Source organism: Notolepis coatsorum (genome assembly GCF_963971535.1).
Source record: "Notolepis coatsorum genome assembly, chromosome: 16".
Lineage (NCBI taxonomy): Eukaryota > Metazoa > Chordata > Actinopteri > Aulopiformes > Paralepididae > Notolepis > Notolepis coatsorum.
The window spans coordinates 57414298-57436493 of NC_140180.1; the positions used below are offsets into that span (position 1 = coordinate 57414298).

Genomic DNA, 22196 nt, shown 5'->3' on the forward strand with positions numbered 1-22196 from the left:
TCATTAAAATCACTTTCGCCACTAGTATAACTTTGTCGTATGATTGAAACAACAAGCTAACAAACATTACCTCTGCAGTCTGAAGCAATGGGATTCCATGCAGTTTGACTGTAGACTAATGAAGTTGTTGCACAATATGTGATGTACTGTAGATGTCAAAATGGCCTGGCGACTGAAATAGGCAGCTTTCAGGGTGCGATTTGCCTGGAGGTATATCCTGTCCCCTGTTTTTGATTTCCCTGCCTCTGACCATTTAATCTTCACATTTGCCGATGACACAACCATCCTAGGACTCATAAATGGAAATGATGAATTGCAATGCAGGCAGCTAGTGGATGAGACACTCGCCTATGGGGAGGAAAACTGTCTTGTTCTGAATACTGATGAGACCAAGGAGACCAACCCCCCCCCCCCTGCAACCTCTGTGGGTTGAAGGCACAGAGGTGGAGCGTGTCGACAGCTTCATGTTTCTGGCCACATTAACAACAACTCAGCCTGGTCAGAAAACCACCTCGGCCACCGTCAGAAAGGCACAGCAGTGGGTCTCTGTCATCAGGTTACTGAAAAAAGCTGGCCTGAGTCGTCGGCCTCTTACCCAGAGGCCTGCAGAGATCTTGAGGAGAGCGTCCTCACCAGAGGTATCACTGTGTGGTATGGAAACACCACACTTAGGGAGAGGACCGCTCTCCAGAGGATTATTTCAGAATGGATTACAGGAACACAGCTCCCCTCCATTTACACTCTGTTCCCCCTCCACTGCAGGAACAGACTGTGGGCCTTTCTCAAAGACCCACATCACCCTGGACACTTCCTGTTTAGGTGGAGAAGCTCCAGACATCAGCTAAGACACCGTCAACCTGAGAGCATCAGAACAAACAGGAAGCACTTCCACAGCAGCTTCCTTCCAACAGCTATCAGACGTCTTGCTGAAGACATTAAGGCTGGAGTGAAATACCCTGCAGTCAAAACCCTCTGACACTGTGACAATAAGCTGATGGCACACACACACATACCCCACCACCCTACATGCACACACTCACACACTTTAACAGGGTCAGTACACCCCCCACTTATTATGTGATTCTCTATTTATTATTATTGATAAGTATTTGTTTTTTGTATGTACACTACACATGTATTTTATTGTGTTTTCACTACTTGATTGAGAGATCCACACAATAATTAAATGCCTTGTACACATGTACCTGAGCAAATGGCAAATAAAGTTGAACTTGAACTTGAACTAATCTGATTGCCCGTGGGATATGCGTCATCCTCTCTTATGGTATGCTTTCCACTCTAAATTAAATATGAAATGAAATATGTATTTCCCCATCTGACGGTCAGTAGGCTACATGGCACAATGCCTCCAAATAGCATTGAGAGCCGTCTTCTCTTCCTACGGGTTCTGTGATACTTTAGAAATTGTCGCCATACAAGCACTACGACCTCACAAAATGATAGTGAGAGACAAATGATAGAGAGCCACTTGTCTCGTCAACTCAAAACTATAGGAACAGTGGAGACAGCGGCTGGGGGCCTGACCTTGTGCCTAGAACTCTGTTTTTCTGTTACCTACAGTAAAATGTGGTGGATTAGCTATGTTATGTTATATTGTCCTGTTCTAGAGCTTTATGTATATACAACAACATTAATGGGGAAAACCTATCAGCATTGTTATGTTGTAGCATCACAGTGTTGTAAACACAGACGTCAGTGTCAATGATCACGTGAGACTGCTTGGCCAATCAGCGTTGGTCAGCTACTCTGCTAGTGGGGATGTGTCAGGAAGAAATATTTGTATTAAAGAATGACAACTTAAAAGCACGGTCCAGACGGCGATGTTTGCGGCTTGGGTTACAGAGGCTTCGCGGAGGGTCTGAGTGCGGAGCCGCACACGTATTGTAACCACGTGGACACGGGCCGCTAAGACCACGTTGCAATGACTGGCAACACTATGGTGACAGAATGTGCACTCTGAGCATAAGAAACGACCAGGGAGTTCCATTGAGGGAGTTGAGATCTTCCCGCTGGAGAATCATTGGTAAAATGCTGTAAAACTGATGTTCTGCTTATAGTTACTGAACCAACTTCCTAATGCTACTTTTACCATGGGGGTAGCTAGTGGTAACTTAGGTAACTTTAACTAGGTAACAAGCCAGTAGCTGGAAGAACACTCCTGTATATGGATATTCCATAACCGTGTACTGTATACGGCATATACAGTAGGAATAAACTCCACTGACAAACCTTTAAGGTTATACCATGCAACATTGTCAATCAATTTAGTTGTCCAGGTGAATGAGATTATGAATTTACACGCACATAATGCCTGGATTTCAAAAAATATATTTGATCACTTTTATTTCACTATTAGCAACAGTAACCAAGCGAAGGCAGAGCTTGGAATCGGTCATCTTGTTTTACTTCTTTAAAGTACATCCACTGTGACCAATGTAAGAGAAGGCCATTGGCTGAAGAGGGAGTCCATAATGATTTATCCATATTCTGACCAATCAGGTATCCCATAGGTCAGCGAGCTAGTGACTACAGTAGTAACGGATGTTGATAAGCCCGGTCAGAAGTCAAATCAGATCAAGCCCAGCAAGTACCCACCCAGCAATGGTTAAATAATGTGAAATGTGGACTTGGTTAGGGGATGTGTGATTCAGAGGCTCTAGGCAACTCCAGCTCAACCCTCAATAGAATTACCCTCCATGCCCACCCACTGCAACCATAACCATACTGATTAAATGTGTGAATCACACACTGATTCCTTATCATTGGCAGAAACTATTTGATAATTACCCTTTTTTATGTGGTATTTATTAGAGATTATATTCTGAGGTCACAGGCACCCCCATATATAGTTTACCAGCCCCCTTCCCCTATCCCTTTCCAGAAACCACTACTCTACTCTAGTGGATATTAAACCTTTTCATGTCAAGGACACCCAAATGTATACATAATTGATCAAGGACCCTCATGTCCAAGGGACCCCCATCTGACAAGCATAAACATATATGATTTCATTCAGAATTCCATAACTGTCTATACTGTAGGTGGAGAGATAACAGAGGAGAGAGCAGAATAGTCTTATACACTCTATCACTGCACAGCTTCTAGTGAAGAATATATTAGTGAAATTACTTGATATGTTAGTGAAATTAATTGATTAATATTCCCCATTTTGCTAGAGACCCCCTGGAACCACTTTGAGAACCACTGCTCTGCTCCATCTCAATCCGCATCCCACTTCTCTTACACTCCCTCTCCATCATCTTTCCTTCCACTCCCGTCTCCCTCCTCTCCCTTCTCAGTGCTGTAGTAACCGGTTATGTGAAGTCCTTGGAAACGGCCTCGATGAAGTTGGGTGCCGCCATGAGGATGGTGAAGGTGCAGATGATGGAGAAGAGCGAGAAGCCCACCAGACACAGCCGGTCCACCACCGCCGCTGCAAACTTCCACTCGCCGCAGATGGCCTCCGCCTCGTCCTGGTCCCGGAACCGCTGGGCTATGTACGACACCTCCTCCAGGATCCGCTGGATCTCCGGCGGGGGGATGACCACGCCTATGGCTCCGACCCCCATCCCCATGGCCCCGCCGCTGCCCCCTCCCCCGGGGGGCTCCGCCTCGTCGCCGTAGACACGCCCCCCCAGGGCCACCCCAGAGTCGCTGGACGGCGGGCAACGAGGGCTCTCCATGGGGTGGTAGCTGCTGAAGTAGAGGCTCATGGTGCCGTTGGAGGTGCCGGTTGGCTGGGAGAGGGGCACAGTGATATTGGGCATGGTGCCCATCTCAATGGAGCTGGTGCTGGAGTGGTGCTGGGGGGCATGGTACTTGTAGCCTGCCCGCTTGCGGTCCTCGCCAGGCTGCTTCATACGGAGAAACCAGGCGCACCAGTTCAACAGCACAACACGGACCTAAAGGGAGAATGGGAGTCAGTGACACACACCCTATAGATTTTATGGTTTTATGATGATGGAAATGTTTATGTTTATTTTATTTGGATTCCTATTAGCTGTTACCATTTTATACAACGGCATGCAAATTTCTCGATTCTGATTAGCTGAAACAGTCAGGTTACATGTGGGTATTTGTAATAACCCCACGCTCTTGGTCTCAGGACCCGCCCACAACCGTATTACTATCACTCCGCCATGCGAGTTTTTAGAAGTGAAAGCAAGATGACGGACAGTAAACGTTACGAAAGGATATGGTGATAGGGTCTTAAAGACTAAATGAAAAACGATTCTGTCACGGCGAATGTGTTAGTTTCTTAAACAATGTTGGATGATGTAATTGTAAAAAATATATTTTTTTACCTACTTTCTATAGAAGCAGCTGGGAGGTGCGCTGTTTTAAGTGAGCATGGATTATTGAATTGATTGATTGATTGCTAATTTTATTACTGTCCGCCTTGTTTCCAACTGGTTAAGTTTAGGCACTCTTTCAAAGTCGCTCTCATTCGAAGTTGGTTAAGGTTAGAGTTTGTCTTTAGAGCAGGGCGATAGACCACCAGCCCTGATTCCAAACTCTAACCTTAACCAACTTCGAAAGAGAGCGACTTCGAAAGAGTGCCTAAACTTAACCAGTTGGAAACAAGGCGGACAGTAATAAAATTAGCAATCAATCAATCAATCAATCAATTCAATAATCCACGCTCACTTAAAACAGCGCACCTCCCAGCTGCTTCTATAGAAAGTAGGTTTAAAAAAATTTAATAAAAAATCCCCTCTTATAGGGCAAAGAACCCCCCCCCCCCCATATAGGGCAAATAAAACGTTTTTAAATTTGTTTTACCTACTTTCTATAGAATCATCTAAGAATGAAGTTCTATAGAAAGTAGGTTCAAAACAAAAGAAAAGTCGGATGTGTCAGTTTGTTGGATGTCTAGTTGAAAGACAGTTGGATGTGTTAGTTTGTTGGATGTCTGATTGATTGATTGATTGAAAACTTTATTAACAGATTGCAGAATGGGTACAATACAGTACAGCTCAATACACACAATTGTTAAGGGGATGCAGACCAGAGAAAGACTTTCGTCTTGTTTACATCAGGGTCCCCCATTTTCAATTCATCAGGACATACATGACATACATATGTCTTAGTTAGACATGTCTTAGTTGAAAGACAGTTGGATGTGTTAGTTTGTTGGATGTCTTAGTTGAGAGACAGTGAGAACAGTTGGATGCACTTCCGAGCTGCTTCCACATGGAGGCAACTTCTCTTTTTCTTTTTGGGAACTACTTTTTCTGCGGATGGTTTTTTCAATAAATCTTGAATTAATGTGTGTTTATTGTATAGCAATAAGGTTGGATGAATGCGCCAGTTGTATAAAAGTCATTACACCACGTGCAGTCGTGGGTTGTGAGAATACCCCTAGGCATGGTCTAATTCTCACAACCCACTCCTGCGCGTGATGTAATGCTTTAGTAACTACTCTTCCTGGGGTCCACAGATAGACAACGTATTGTATTGTACAGATGTAATGGTAATGATGTAGATTGTAGATGACAATTATGATGACCATGACAACATGAAAGATTGCAACAATGATAGTAATGACAATGACAATAATGAATAAATGAAGTATTTAGCCTGACACTCACCCACTTAGGCATCTTGCCTCCATGGGGGTCGTGGTGGTGGAACTGCAGCACAATGACAGTCACCACCACTGACATGCCCACAATCATCATGGTGCTGGCAAAGTACTGAGCTGCAAAATACACAGACAAGAAACTATAAAGACTTATATATCTAAATAATACACAGAAAACACACAGTTTCATATACTGTAGATAGAGTAGTAGTTGTAGTATTTAGTAGGTGCTGTTGTTGAAGGAGGGGGCTATACAGTAATACAGTACTGTTCTTTAAAACACAGACACATACATGTACACACACACACACACACACACACACACACACACACACACACACACACACACACACACATACATGTACACACACATTCCTTCTTGATATTTGAATTTGTGTAATCGGCTTTCACTGACTACGATAATGCACCTAAAGTTTGACTTGACTTGACACACACACACACACGCACGCACGCACACACGCGCACACACACAAACACACAGACATTAAAACAAACATACAATTGCTCAGTTCCACACCATTGCTTGTCTGAGAGACAAAAGGGTGGTAGGGAGTTCAGGGACCTACAGTAGGCCTGATCAATAATATTAACATTTGTTAGGCATCTGGGCCCCGTTCCCCGTACCTGGTTCAACTAAGTCGATCAAGATGTCATTATCCAGATTCAGTTAACCCGATGTTTGAAGCCGGGATTTTCCTGTTCCTCGAAGGTGGATTCAGTCTCGTTAACTCAAGCCAGACTTGAGACCCAGGATAAGTGCGCGTGCCCGCCTCAGCCGAGAAGGCAGCAAGTGTCGAGAGCAGAGATCCTGATTCTCTAGTGGCATTGATTGATTAATTGATTTAAAACTTTAGTAACATATTGCAGTACGGCTCAATCGCCTCGCCGACAAGTTAAATGCGTTATCTATAGGCTAATTTTAAGTCCCTCATTACCTCAATCAATCAGATTATATTTCTTTAAACTTGCCTGCTGGATTGAATAATCAAATGAGATCTTGCTAGCGAAAATAATTAGTTAAACTGTTATACAAAATAACGATACGGCTTGATCCCATTGATTGATTATCGAGTATAAATAAAGATTGAATGAATGTATAGTCGATCTTTTACTTATCTCCACTGTGGTGTAACGGGTTCTTCTTTTGACTTTCACGCAGACGACCGGGGTTCGAAACCTAGTCTTCCCCTTCTTTTTGCGATGTAGGAATAATTCAATTTGGTGCACGTTGAGAGCTATATAAAGAATGACATCCTCAATGCATGTAGATTTATAATATTTTAACTTGAAACTAGGCTACTTTGGCGTATAATCATTAATATTATATTCCAAAAAATTATATTGGAAACACGGGGTTTCAAACACCGGTCGCTGGGTTGCCAGGATTGAGCACTACCGCTGAGCCACTGTGCCAGATGGGATCAATTCATTGTTTATACATTAATGAACGAGACAAGATCCACAATCCACGCATAGACACTTCAATTTTATGCTTGAATGAAACACAATCCAGGCGCTCCATTAAACATCCACAGCGGAGAATATGAAAGGAATCAGAGCCAAACGAGCGATAGGTTTCAATCATTAAAAATATCCCAGCGGGATTCACATTTGCAATGCTGCGCGTTGTTAGAATAACCACATAATGTGTACATCGCACCGAGCGAGCGCCACGGTATATATAACGTGCATTATTTAGGACAAAGTGAATTTAGTATCAGCATTTTGGGTCTATTTTACATTTCAAAAGCCCCCTCTGGAAGAATGGAGCACAAAAACGTAATTCAGAATGGTATAAAGCAGATCCTAGACTGTGGGAATAATTTCAGGAAACGCGCTGTCACTTTCTTTGCGGGGGCGTGGCTGTGCTTCATCCGGCTAACTTGAACTTAAACCCTGCTTTCGACCAGGCTCAAACTTTTGGATCTGTTGTCATGGTGATTTGGACAATCCAGGTACGGGGAGCCGGAAAGTCCGGCTTAAGTCAGACTTAACCGAAAGTTATCCGGCTAACTCAGTTATCCAGGTACGGGGAACGGGGCCTGGTGTATGGATGGTTGTGAAACACACACACACACACACACACACACACACACACACACACACACACACACACACACACACACACACACACACACACACACACACACACACACACACACACACACACACACACACACACACACACACACACACACACACACACACACACACACACACACACACACACACACACACACACAAATGTGTGAGGCTTTCTCTAAGCACCCTGATACAGAAAAATATTTTAGTTTTGTGAAATCGGGGCGTGAATCGGGGCGTCAATTTAGCATTAGGAGACCATTTTTTCTTAAGGGAATATTTGAGAAAGATAATGAGCAGAGCACACAGTCTTTTTCATCTACTGGCCACAGTAGAGACATCACCTCTAAACAAGCTGCTGAAGTAGAGACAGTAGAGACATTACATCTAAACAAGCTGCTGAAGTGGAGACAGTAGAGACATCACCTCTAAACAAGCTGCTGAAGTAGAGACAGTAGAGACATTACATATAAACTAGCTGCTGAAGTGGAGACAGTAGAGACATCACCTCTAAACAAGCTGCTGAAGTAGAGACAGTAGAGACATTACATCTAAACAAGCTGCTGAAGTAGAGACAGTAAAGACACCACCTCTAAACAAGCTGCTGAAGTAGAGACAGTAAAGACACCACCTCTAAACAAGCTGCTGAAGTAGAGACAGTAAAGACACCACCTCTAAACAAGCTGCTGAAGTAGAGACAGTAGAGACATTACATCTAAACTAGCTGCTGAAGTGGAGACAGTAGAGACACCACCTCTAAACAAGCTGCTGAAGTAGAGACAGTAGAGACATCACCTCTAACAAGTAGCTGAAGTGGAGACAGTAGAGACATCACATCTAAACAAGCTGCTGAAGTGGAGACAGTAGAGACATCACCTCTAACAAGTAGCTGAAGTGGAGACAGTAGAGACATCACATCTAAACAAGCTGCTGAAGTAGAGACAGTAGAGACATCACATCTAAACAAGCTGCTGAAGTAGAGACAGTAGAGACATCACCTCTAAACAAGCTGAAGTAGAGACAGTAGAGACACCACCTCTAAACAAGCTGCTGAAGTAGAGACAGTAGAGACATCACCTCTAACAAGCAGCTGAAGTAGAGACAGTAGAGACATCACCTATAAACAAGCAGCTGAAGTAGAGACAGTAGAGACATCACCTCTAACAAGCAGCTGAAGTGGAGACAGTAGAGACATCACCTCTAACAAGCAGCTGAAGTAGAGACAGTAGAGACATCACCTCTAACAAGCTGCTGAAGTAGAGACAGTAGAGACATCACCTCTAAACAAGCTGCTGAAGTAGAGACAGTAGAGACATCACCTCTAAACAAGCAGCTGAAGTGGGTGGCAGAATAAAAGAAAAATAATGGTGGTGTTTACACCATGGTTATGATTAGTCGATGTGCGCATGCATTAAGGAGGAAAAAAGGAACGTATCCTGGTCAGAACAACGGGGCAGACTACAATATATTATTTGCATTTATTAGCCATGCTAGTGATCTATTCTAAACAATCAATCCATGCCGTCGAGCTAGATATGTAAAAGGTGAAAGCCATGCTGATTTGGCAAAATGACATATCCGGCCCTTTTCGTTTGAAACTACTTTTAGTCAGGGGAGTGCCATGGTTTCTCCATAGAGCCCTGTTGTACTTTTTTAGTGCAGCAGCTCGCGTAGGTAGGGGGCAACTCAGTCATTTGATTCAGCGCGTATTGCTGATTGGCTCAAACATGGTATGTTTATAAACAAGAAACCTGTCTATTAGATGAGACTAGATAAGACCACAGTGATTAATAGACTGCCTCACAGCAGGGTCTGATAGCGATGGTATCTGTGACACTAAGACCAGTCCAGTAGAGATGAGATCAGTGGGCCTCCCTGAATAGTGAGGATACATTCAGACCAAGTCTCTTTCTGAAGTGCTTGCGCATATTTCTTCATTGTTTTCTGTGGAACGGCCGACTTGCGTCTTTTTGCATGCGTCAAAGTAGAAAAGAAATAACATGAAAATGTACTTAATCAAACCAAATCAAATCCAATACAAACGGAATAGAAACTGAACACCCACTAAATTCTTTATGCCAGTCTGTGAATAAAGCCCCTGTGATAAAACACACATATCGATTGTTTGAAGAAGTGATTGATAATTCATATTTTCAGCTGCTTCCCAGGATGTACTAAGTAACTCACATTCACACTCAGCTGCCACATTGTAAATGGGTTATGACTCATTGTAATGAAACCCTTAAAAGCACCTGAGGGCGGTCTACGTTTAAGTTAATGAGAAATAAAAGCTGATTGATCACAATATTGACACAATCAATGGAACATTTCTCAGCAAAGGGGCACTGTAGCAACTCAGTGGAAAGATGTGCCGATACAGTGTTAAAATTGTACACTTTTACATTTTAGAAATTCATATGCGGTACGCCTAACGGGCCAGTAAGGTTACAGTCTAGTCAATGTTTGTAAGACATGATAACTTACTCTCAAAGCCAGACAGCAGAGAGGTAAGACCTGTGACGTCTGAACATGACGTCTGGACACCTGTGGACATCTGGTTACTCCTCCATAGACAATAAAAGAGATTGGTTTCTTTTTTATACAAACTTTTAGTGTTATATTGGTTCTGAACAATCTACTCCTATCCCTCTTATATTTAGTATATTATGACCTGCCGAGGGGTTCATGTTTATATTTACATTTTTGTATATTTTGTATATTTACCTTTTAGATTTGACCCTTGCAGCTGTACTGTGACAATAAAGTCTTATATTATCCCCAGAAAACCCCACTGGGTGATCTCACAGTCACCTCCACCAGTTGAAGCTTTAAGTTTACATCTTGATGACATGACAGGTCACTCTCTGCTTCATGACTTTGGGAGAGAGGTGACATTTCCTTCTAAAATGTATTTAATTTTATAATCTTTTTTATTTCAATGTAAACTTGAAAGGGAGACTGTGATCTCTTTGACAATACTACACTGACATAGTAAAAATATAGAATAATGTTATAACACATGTAGAAATAATAAACATTAAGTATTAATAGATTGGACTATCCCTGATCAAAGAGAACAACACAAACATTCCGTACAAGGCCTCTATCAATTCTCAAACTGAGGCATATTCCACAGTCAATGATGTTCCATCTTGCAATAGCTTATCCAACAAGTGAGAATTTGAAGATACAGGACACCTCCCATTAATTCTGTCCTATTAAGACCTATTGGGAAAAGAGCAATATCGGCATCATCTAGAGGACACGCATAATACATACGACACATGCTGTTGAAAACTCAACTCAACATCAAGGTCGACTCCTGGGAAATAAGTGAGTGCTGGCTGCTGTGCAATTTTTTAATCAATACACTCGCACACAACAGAACTGTCACCTGATTGGGATGTGTATTAGTATTCGACACATGTTGCACTAATATAAATGTATTAACCGCTCACAAGCACACGCAGACGCACACCTACACATATGAACGCATGCACACATTCTTTCCTCTGTGGCCTGCAGTTGAAGCCGGTGCTGACAGCTGAATTAGCGAGTGTTAACCTCCTCCCATCACGCCCGTCTCATCATCACTCGCCTTGGGTAAACCCTTTGAAGTCTCTCTCAGAACTTTACCCCCTGAAGGTTACTCATTCCTTCCCCTCTCTTTCCGTCTCTTTCTCCATCCATCCATCATTACTGTTCTGGGCTCCCAATTTACTGCCCCACCAGAGGGATTTGGGGTGTGATGTACAGGCTTTCATCATGGCTTCATATCTGGGAGATTGATGGAGAGTCAGTCATGTCCAGGAGTTACAACACAAGAAATCTGGGAGCAGGCGAACACGGAGAACAGCGTAGAAGGCAGGCTGCGTGGCTTTAAATGTGACCTTCAGTACAGTCCACACCCATACTCACACAAAACACTTGCATACAGTGGGCATGACAGTGACTCAGGAGGTAGAGCGGTCGCCTGGTAATCAGAAGGAATGTCCACGTCTGTGTGTGAATGTGTGAGTGAATGGGTGAATATGAGGCATAAATTGTAAAGCGCTTTGGATACACACACAAACACACATTGATAACGCACCGATGAGAGGTACAGAGTCAGAGGTGGCAGGCATGATCTCTGCAACCAGGAGCATGAAGACCGTTAGCGACAGGAGAACAGTGATACCTGGAGAGAGAGAGAGAGAGAGAGAGAGAGAGAGAGAGAGAGAGAGAGAGAGAGAGAGAGAGAGAGAGAGAGAGAGAGAGAGAGAGAGAGAGAGAGAGAGAGAGAGAGAGAGAGAGAGAGAGAGAGAGAGAGAGAGACTGGTAAGCAGCAGTGACTACAGCTAAGATGAGTGAAAGGGTTGGAAGGATAAATGTAGAGTCTGTAATGTCATCAAACAACCACCTCTAGGTATTGCACTTTGTTTCATTTTCTTTGGTTTTGTTCTGATGTGTGGGTAGAAGTTGAATGGGTATAGGGGATGGGTTGCTATTGACGGCGGAAGGAAAAGCATGTAGGGTTGTGTGTTACTGGAGAGAGAGAGAGACTTTGACATTGTTCATTTACATGCAGATTAATCCTCTGAAACTGAGGGCTATTAGTAAGTGGGCTGAATCTTAAAGCTAGAGCTATAGTGGAGTAGAATTTGGATATGAGCTTTTCCCGACTAGTCACACCTGCCAACTCAGTACTCAAGTTTCCCAAATAATATGAGAATATTAATTTGCATATAAACTCACCCATTTAAAACCTGTTCATTGCATCATTCTCAGAGTAAGCTATTACAAAGTGTTGGGGGTCTGACATCTGACAACACACACATACAGTATGGTATAATTAAGTTCAATCAGACTCCTAGTGTATTAATCATCCCTGTATAATGACGCATGTATGTGATCTTGATCTTGTGACTGCATCCATTTGTTAGCGAGCAGCTCCTCTTACATGTGCAAGGTTACAGCTCAGTCCATCGCTCACACCCTCTCAGGGTCTGTTACAGGGAACCACCCATCTGTGGCTATGTGTCAAACACACGGCACTGACAGAATTCCAAAATTGATGGGTCTACAGATGCAGTGAAGTAGAGTGTGGCCTTTTCTGCCGTCGGGGAGGCGGTGGCTAGATCTCTCACTGGGTACAGCGTACAATAACAATACTCAACCAGTAGGGGTGCCTTAATGTAATCTTATAATTATACAATCTTTGTATAATTTCTCTGAATAATGTCTGTAATTTATCTGCCTCCCCACTTAGTAGCTAGATTTTGGTTTCGGCGTCTGGTCTATTTTCAGCGCGAGCTGCAAGCGAAATCAGACAAATACCAGATTAGAAAACCAGCAAAACTGGATAAACAAACACGTTATTAAGGTTTTAATATGTTAATTGTATATCAGTGAATGTACAGATGAAGGGTAGGATGCGCTTTGTCAATTATATATATGTATATAAATGCAGTCCATTGTGGAGAGGAGGGGAGGGAAAGCAGAGAAACACACACAGGGGATTGTGGGTTGTGGGACAGTGAGTGGAGTTAACCGGTGACAGAAAGAGACCCTTTTATTTATTTATTATGTCCTAGAGTTACTAAGCCCGTGATTTTTTATATAATAATAATAAACTTTATTTATATAGCACCTTTCATACAAGAAATGCAGCTCAAAGTGCTTCACAACAGCAAAAAAAATAGCAAAACAGACAAAGTCAAGGTAAGACACCAAATCACAGTTCCCCAAATTAGGATCCAACATCCCAACAGGCCTCCCTGTTTATGGCTTGATCGTCACACATAATATAGATCATTTTAAAATGATAAAAGAGTAGCAAAATAGTGAAATAGTGTGTAGTGCAATAAAGTGCAATAAAGTTAGTCAAATAGAATAGACAGAGTAAAATAATGCAATAGTGCAGTTCTGAGAATAGACAGGGGTGAAGCTTGCCTAGGGCACCAAATGTGCTATAGGCTCCGGCCCTGTCTGTAGTTGTGAAATGGATCATCTTAACGGATCTCCATGGGGGACAGTGTAAAAACTAGATCTGATGGTGTTGAAGGACAGTTGTGTCGCCATAAGTGATTTCCCCCGACGTGCACCAGTGCCACCAAGTCAAATATAAACATGCACTTCCCCCCCAAAGAAGGCTGCATATGTGACCATTTGTACTCACAGGCCCTAAATAAAGGACCTGAATAAGCTACTGCAAATTAAACACACCCCAACCCAAACATATCCCCTGTGTTCATACAAACTGTGAAGATCTCTATAATGTAAAAAGCAAGCAAATACAATCAAGCAAAACAAAGGATCAAGGAAGGAATCTCTGTCTGTCTGTGTGTGTGTGTGTGTGTGTGTGTGTGTGTGTGTGTGTGTGTGTGTGTGTGTGTGTGTGTGTGTGTGTGTGTGTGTGTGTGTGTGTGCCTTTGCATATCTCGATCTGATCGGCTTCACACTCGGCGGGTGTTTAATTTAATTTCATTTAATTTTTATTTATTCGTACATGAAATTGTTACAGTCCAACAGTACATATAGTTCACTTAATATGCTCCACTAAATTTCATGGCCGAAAGGAACAGGATGAAGACAATTCTTATTGTGCAATGTTTACCAAACCAAACAAAATGTACATACTTATTTAGCAGAAATGGAAATATCAACACAATTAAATTAACATAAATAAATACATTTTGTGTATCTATCAGTTAAATTGCATATTTAGGTTAATTCATGTTGTGCTGAGGACCCAGGGGAGGGGGGTCTGGTGTCAAATGTGGTCAGATGGTGGCACTATATCGCACATCTGTCCTTTGCACATCTTGAGAACCATTCATCCAATTGACCTCATGCTCGACGGTTGTGTTGCTGAGAACCCAGGCAGGCAGGTCAGGTGTTGAAAATGGTGTCATTTGACCAGATGGTATAGCTATAATGCATGACTGTCCTTCACATTATCTTGTGAACCGTTCATCTGATCAACCTCACACTTGGCGGGTGTATTGCTGAGGACCCAGGGGAGTGCAGTCTTGAGTGGGAAGTCAATCGGATCAGTGGTTCTCGAGAGCGATGCAAGCAACCACACCGTGGGTCTCCACAATGCTGCAAGCAGCACTTCCAGGGGCCAAGAAATCGTCCCACTCCAAACGTGCACATGAATTCCACGCACTCCAAATAGGGCACGGCCCCTGACAACACTGCAAGCAGCTATACCGTGAGCCAAGCATGCACTCCGATTGCACTAGTAAAAATCAAATCTGAGAGGGGGGGCTGACTGACTACACTGACAGATAGACAGAACTATTAGTAGCAGAAGGAACACGGGGGAAAAGTGGGACAGATGACCGGCGGCACGGTGGTGTAGTGGTTAACACTGTCGCCTCACAGCTAGAAGGTTCTGGGTTTGATTCCCGCTTGGGTTGCCAGTTACCCAGGTGGGGTATCTCCCGGGCCTTTCTGTGTTTGCATGTTCTCCCCGTGCTCGCAAGGGTTTCCCCTCCCGATAAGATAAACCCAATGGAAAAACATGCACAACAGATCGCTAACGCTGTCGTGTCCCTGGCAAAGATGGACAGAAGCACTTGGATTGGTCCCCGGGCGCAGTGCATGCTGCAGCCCTTGTCTGCTCCCGGCTGCCCTTGGGGGGAAGGACGACGGGATGGGAGGTGCAGAGAACATTTTGTCAGCGACTCAGTGCATGTGTGTGTGTGAGTGTGTTCCTGTGGGTCGCCCATCGCATGTGTGTGTGTTAATCTAATGACAAATAAAGACTTCTACTTCTACTTCTACTTCAGACACTGACTGACTGGGGACGTGGACTTAAATACACAAGGGACAATCAGGGAAAAGGGGCAACAGCTGGGCAGAACACATAAGGTAAACAGGAACAGCTGGTCAGACAGGAGACATGACGACACGTCTGCAGAGTCTGCAGGGGAAAAGGGGAGAGACTAGGGGGAAACAAGCGGTAGAGAGAGAGACAAGGGGGCGAGAGAGCAGAACAGGTGCTGGAAGTCACAACCATGACAGGACCCCCCCCTCAAGTGACGTCCCACCAGGTTGACCAGGAAAGAGACCCTTGCCATGGTGGCAGGGTGCGATCCACGAGGGGAGCCCGGTCAGCTATAGCTCCCCTAGATCAGACATCAGCTCCCCTGCAAACTTGATTTGCGATTTTTTGGGGGGTCTCTAAATTACTGAAAATAAATGCTACTTTTGCCATGCATTTCTAATTTTTCTGTAATTTTCTGTATCATCATCGTGTATAATAATAAACGTATGCTATTTTGGATGTATGATTAATGATTTGCGCACTAATTCACACGTAATATGGCAACATGCATGCTATTCTTGCAATTACCATTCGGAGCGTGGCGGCGCTGCAGCCTGCACGGCACACATCAAACTTGACCCACTTTGTATGTAACCTGTGCTGTGGCTGTTACTTGTTGACACAGACAGTGATCGTTTTGACAGCCAGTAAAATGTCTAAACGAAAACAAGTAAGCCTAACCAATTTTGGTTTCACGAAGACAGTGAAGCTGACAGAGCAGCAGGAGGCGGGAATCGGATCATCTACAGGCGCAATTACACCTGCGGCTGGTGCTGCTCCGGTGGCCGTGGGGACTATTATTAGTATTACAACGATCGGAATTTTTTTATCATGGAATGTGCTGTGGAAGCCCAGCCCAGACCGTCCAGACGGCCGGACGGTAAGTGAGTTGTCTACTCTAACTCTACTCTACCTACTACAGGCTACAGACTAGTAACGTCTGCGATTACACAGTCCGACTCCTGAGCACTCCTCGCTGAGAGGTGCGCCCCACGTTCTACAACATGGGCTCGAGTATCTACTAACCAGGTACATCTTCCATCACCAAAACCATCTCCATTGCTGCGGAGCAGAGGTCTACTAACAGGGGGCTCCCCAACTCTTCATCACCCCTAAGTTAAATGCTTCTTGTTGATTTGCATGTATATGAGTGGATATTGATACTGAGGCTTGAAAACCAGCTGTGTTGCCTCTGTGGGCTTGACCAGTCATAGCCGGAATGGAGGATTCGACCAGTTTTGCGCAGAGATTTTCGTTGACAGACAGTGTTGTTTTGGTGCTCTGCCCTGTGTGAGCTAGCTAATGTAATAGAACTATTATCTATGTCCATCTGTGTTAAATCTCGGTACAGCTTTTGACTAGTTAATATGATAACTAGCTACAGCTCAGACAATAGGACGACAGTCTGACAGTGTCTGTTAACAACGACCAAGGTTGAGGAGATATGACATGACATTTTCTCCAGTTCTAGTGAGAGACATAAAGCCATAGACCCATTCTTGTTATGATTCTTCTCATCTTTTCTGTCATATCTGGTATCTTATGGACTCATATCGATTATGTATTTAATGTGTGTCTGACCAAGAGCTCTTTGTCACTTTCTGGTCAGACGCTTTGTGTGTACTGTGTGTATTGTCTCTGATTATAAACTGATAACTTTTTCTATGGCTATGACCGCAGAAATAAACTATGTTCTATATATATTTTTATACAAATTGACTCGATCTGAATTCCTACAGCTTACTGTCATGGCTCATTTGATTATTCCACAACACTGGTTAGCTGTGCCGTGTTGGTTGAGCTATTGTCAAACAGGGCAGCGGCATTTATTTAGATTTCTTTCCCAGAGTCATTAGCTGTCTCCCCACTCTTCCCCACCACTTTCCCTATTTTGTTGTGTTTTAGTACGGTTTGTGGACAGGTAGTATTTCTAGTTCCCAGTGTCTTTCCCATTCTCTGTCTCTGCTTGTATGGCATCCACGTTGGTCCTTAGGGTGGAGGGCACCTCTGAGACTGGTAAGTCAGGGTACCGCCCCCCTGTCTGATCTCTAGACTCTGCGGCCCTGTGATATGTCCTGACACCAGATCCGCACTGACTTTTTGCTGTTGGCAAGTGGTCGTGGAAGTGTCTATTATCTAGGAAATCTCCTACCAGTTTTTATCGATTGTACTAAAAACAAATTTTCAAATAAATATGTATCTCTGTTATACCTTCACCTGTTGTTCTGTTGTATTACTGTGTGGGAAAACTAAAACCGGGGCCTGTATAAAAAGAGCTACAATTCCTACACGGTTCGCCAGATATGAAAAAGGGAAAGTCTGCATGTTAGCATTATAGTCAATGTTCCATTTAGAATCAACGTGCTGGAGTGCACAGCCAAAACAACAACAGAGATGTCACCGTCCTGCTGTAAGACTTACAGACTGCACTGTATATACTGTATCTACTGTATGTATGTGTGTTCTAGCTCCTCTCACCCAGTGAGATCTTTTCCCCAGAGTCTGCAGGCAGCAGGAAGACCAGTAGAGCCAGGCCAGAGATGAGCACACAGGGGATGAGCAGGTTGAGGCCATAGTAGAGCGTCCTGCGTCGCATGGTGACGGTGAACGTCACGTCGGGATAGGGCTCCTTACAGCAGTCGTAGTACAACTCGTTACGCTTGGCTGGCACACCTGTGCGGAGAGGCGTTCACACACAATGTTAAAGGCCCAATCAGTGATCCAAGCACAAACAAATGGGTAGCCCCATCACCAGGAATAAGGAATGGAGACATGCTTTCATTCTCTTTCAAAATAACTCAACAATAAGGGAAAGTCAGTGCTGGAAGGCAGTTAGTCAATACAATAACACAGCATTATTATTACGGTTTTTTGTGTGACTTTGAAATGTGGGCCTGTAGACCCCTTTCAGACGTGTAACTGGGATATAGGGCAATATAAATAAACTAGACTTGATTTAGATGCATTTAAATGCATCCCTACATAGAGGAACTGAGAGAGAGAGAGAGAGAGAGAGAGAGAGAGAGAGAGAGAGAGAGAGAGAGAGAGAGAGAGAGAGAGAGAGAGAGAGAGAGAGAGAGAGAGAGAGAGAGAGAGAGAGAGAGAGAGAGAGAGAGAGAGAGAGAGAGAAAGAGAAATGTAAATGTAGTTACTCACAAATAGGCAAGCAATCACACACATGCACACATATAAGCACACACACAAATGGAGAGATAGGGTGCATTTTAAAATTACAAATAAGACGCTTCACTGACAAACAAAACAATCATGGAAGCGGACAATTTAAACCCTTATGCAGACAATGTGCCTTTCAAGTGTAGGTAGATTAACTGTTTACTTGTGTTTGTTCAACACAAATTATTTAACGCCCAACCATTAATCTATTGTGTTTGTATTTAATTTGTTTGTGGCTCATTAAAAGCATTTGCCATTTATGCTGCTTCTAAGCATACTGTTTTTGACCAAGAAAGAAAAGAACGAGACAGAGACAAAACTAAGAGAGCCTAATCAAACATAGAATGAAAACAAACTGCTGTGAAATACAATGAGTTGAACAGGTTTCATGGGTCCTGTAGGGTGACATGGATCACCTTCGAAACATTCACTTCAAGTGAAAATAACAAAACACTATCAAAACAAAACAAAAACGACTGCATGCCATCTGGCCCAGTCTGACACCCATCTCTCGCCAGCCAGCACCTCCAGGGACCAGAGAACAGGGACCCTGCTGCGGCACCCAGCTGGAAATGACATTTCTTCCAATACTTCCCCTAGCTGGGATGTCTTCCAATACTTCTCCCCTCTCCCGCCCCCCAGCAGCAACAATCTTTCGGGTCGACATGATGTTCCCACAGGAAAGTAATCTTAATAGCAGTAAATGTATTTAATTTCAGATGGGAAGAGTTGAAAGGCCACGCATCCCTAAAGAGTTTAGTCAAAGATGGAAAGTTATCTTGTGTTTTGAATATAATGTTTTGAAAAGTTCTGGAATCTTTCAATACTCCTCTCCTCTGACACTCCACTCCGACGAGGTTCCATGAAACCGTGAAAGTCATTTAAATTGGACATGGCAAGTGAGCAAGGGTCACATATCCCTACACAGTAGATTTCGCAGAGTACATTTTACTCAGTTTGAGTAAAATGTACTCTGCGAAATTGACTGTGTATGGAGTTTAGAATACAAGAAGAAGTCAACTTCAAAGTGTGATGCCAAAATAAAAGGGAGAAGAGTCAAATGTATTTTGTTAAATATGAGCACACTTGTAAATAATGCAAGAATGTATGCATGTATTCATAAGCATTTCATACAGTTAGTAGTACTGCTCTTTAGAATGTGTTTGTCATGGTTTTGAGTCAGTCTTTTGCTTATTTGGCTTTTATCATTTCAGTACGTTCAACTTTATTGAAGACTCCTGTAACTGATGAGAATGATTACTTTCCCTAACCATTTTCTCATGCATTTCTTCACGATTACAGCCTTCTACAGATGCATTTTGCTATGTATTTTTTAATATGTGTTAATGCAAGCAAATCATGCGATTAACACACATCAATTTACATTTTATACATTAAATGTATGGATTCACAGCCCTACTTATCTGATCTCATCTTACCCACAAGGTCCCACTCCCCGTTGGGTATGTAGCTGGAGGTGTCCACGTCGAGCATCTGGAGGTCCAGTAGCCAGCCGTTATGGGTCCACGAGCCAAACTTCAGGTCGCACTTCTGCACGTCGAAGGGGAACCAGCGCACGTCGATGTAGCAGGTGCTCTTCAGGATGCCCGGGGGGATGTACTGGCAGTAGCCAGACGCATTCACAAGCACATTGGTGTGGAACGTGGCATCAAAGCGCTCATCAGCACTAGAGAGAGAGAGAGAGAGGGAAGTGGAAATAGTGGCATGTATTGTGAGGAAATATGTACATGTAGGAAATATCCTCCAAGATATTCCAGTCTACTGCTGGAACCAAAACCAATCCCTGTCTGGATGAAAAACGGAACTCTTGAAGATAAAGAACCATAGGAATCCGCTTTTGCACTAGGGTCCTACTGTTGACCATATAGCAAAATGGCGGTGTGCCTATCAGTTAAAATTTACAAAACGTTTTACAAAAATCATCACTGACGCTGTCCAGGGACATGTGCTCTCGATTGCCGTTCACTCTAGCAAATGGGGGGAGAGAGGTGAAAAAGTTAAAGACAAGTAAAGATTTTGGAGCGAGGCCTTGTAACAACATACAGGGATTTCACTTGCTCTGGCCGCTCTCCACAGCTCTTTGCTGCTCCTCACTCTTCCCAATAGGCAAAGATTGAAAACTGTCAGTTTCTTCGTCGTATTCGGACAGCTGTGTTTGCAGTATAGTCAAGTCAACCCATGTATTTGCTTTTTTATGAACGTCCACGTCAGGGGCGGATTTAGGATTGTAGGAGATCCGGGGCTTAGCCCAGATAGGTGCCCGTGTTTTTTTTTTTTTTTTTTGCAGTTTTTTTTTTTATTTATTTAATGAACCTGTACGTGCAATTTCCTGCAATATAGAGCCTTCAATCTTGACCAATAAAGCTGCTCTTTTCACTATAAAACTCAGTTAACCATAACGTAGTTATGGTTTGATTTATATATTGGGGGGGGATATATCATATTTTTCATATGATCAAAAAGTGGTGGAGCAAGAGCATACCTTTGCTCCCCCAAGTTCAATAGTGGGAGAGCAGAGATGCTCCGAATGCTCTTATGGCCAGGTGTCTATGATTCACTGATACAAAGTAAAATAGTGCAGTGCAATAAAATAGTTAGTAAAATAGAATAAAATAATGCAATAGTGCATTGCAATAAAATAGTTATCATCGTATTTTATCGGGAGGCCGGTAAGGAGTGCATTACAGTAGTCGAGTTGGCTTGAGATAAAGGCATGGATCTGGTTTTCAGCGTCCTTTTGATTTATAAATGGCCGTACTTTAGCTATGTTTCTAAGGTGGAAGAATTATGTTTTTGTCAACTTGTTGATTGTGATTTAAAGCTTAGGTCTGAGTCTACCATAACACCAAGACTTAACTCACTCAAATACAGTTAGCAGCTGGATAGACCACAGATGGAAATTAGCTTCTGCTAAATCTGGTGCAAACATATTTTCATGTAACAATGATGAATTGTAAAAAAAATATATATATATATATATATTTTTAATAGATTCGGGGCTTTTCAGAAAACATTCGGGGCTTGAGCCCAAGTAGCCACCCCCTAGCCCCGCCCCTCCACGTCAGTTTTCCATCTTTAGATAATTAGGTTTGAAGACATTTGCCGTGTCTGACTCCCTACACAATTAGTTAAAAGCTACTAAGCCTACTACCCTAATAATCAGCTCCTACTGTGCAGTAGGGACGTTATGTTTTTGTCTTGCCACCTTGTCATGGGAAAACAATCATATTGCATAGTATTAGTGTATTAGTATTACCATCTTCTTCAGAGTCAGACAAGAAGATACATAACAATTTCCTCTGTGTGTTCATTAGAAAGCTATTTATGTATTTAGCACAAATAATTGTAAGCAGATACGGACCACTAGCTTATCTTAAAACTCTGGGAGATGTGTTTTTGACCAACAGCTAGGCTAGTGGTCCGTATCCGCTTCCATTAATTCCAATTCCTTCCAGGAAACTGCACAAAGAGGAAATTCGT

The 22196-nt window shown here is 43.0% G+C and overlaps 1 protein-coding gene across 1 annotated transcript in view; it reads right to left on the reverse strand.

Annotated features, from left to right (window-relative positions):
• Positions 1 to 3019: 3019 nt before the first annotated feature.
• LOC311243106 (neuronal acetylcholine receptor subunit alpha-7-like) overlaps positions 3020 to 22196 on the reverse strand; it is a gene marked incomplete at its 5' end in the record, with an annotated part of 167529 nt that continues 148352 nt past the window's right edge. The window contains 5 exons of the mRNA XM_084332194.1: positions 3020 to 3923; positions 5613 to 5722; positions 11799 to 11885; positions 18000 to 18194; positions 20135 to 20382. Coding sequence (XP_084188320.1) covers positions 3336 to 3923; positions 5613 to 5722; positions 11799 to 11885; positions 18000 to 18194; positions 20135 to 20382 — 1228 coding nt within the window. The 3' untranslated portion in view covers positions 3020 to 3335. The remainder of the gene's footprint in view (positions 3924 to 5612; positions 5723 to 11798; positions 11886 to 17999; positions 18195 to 20134; positions 20383 to 22196) is intronic.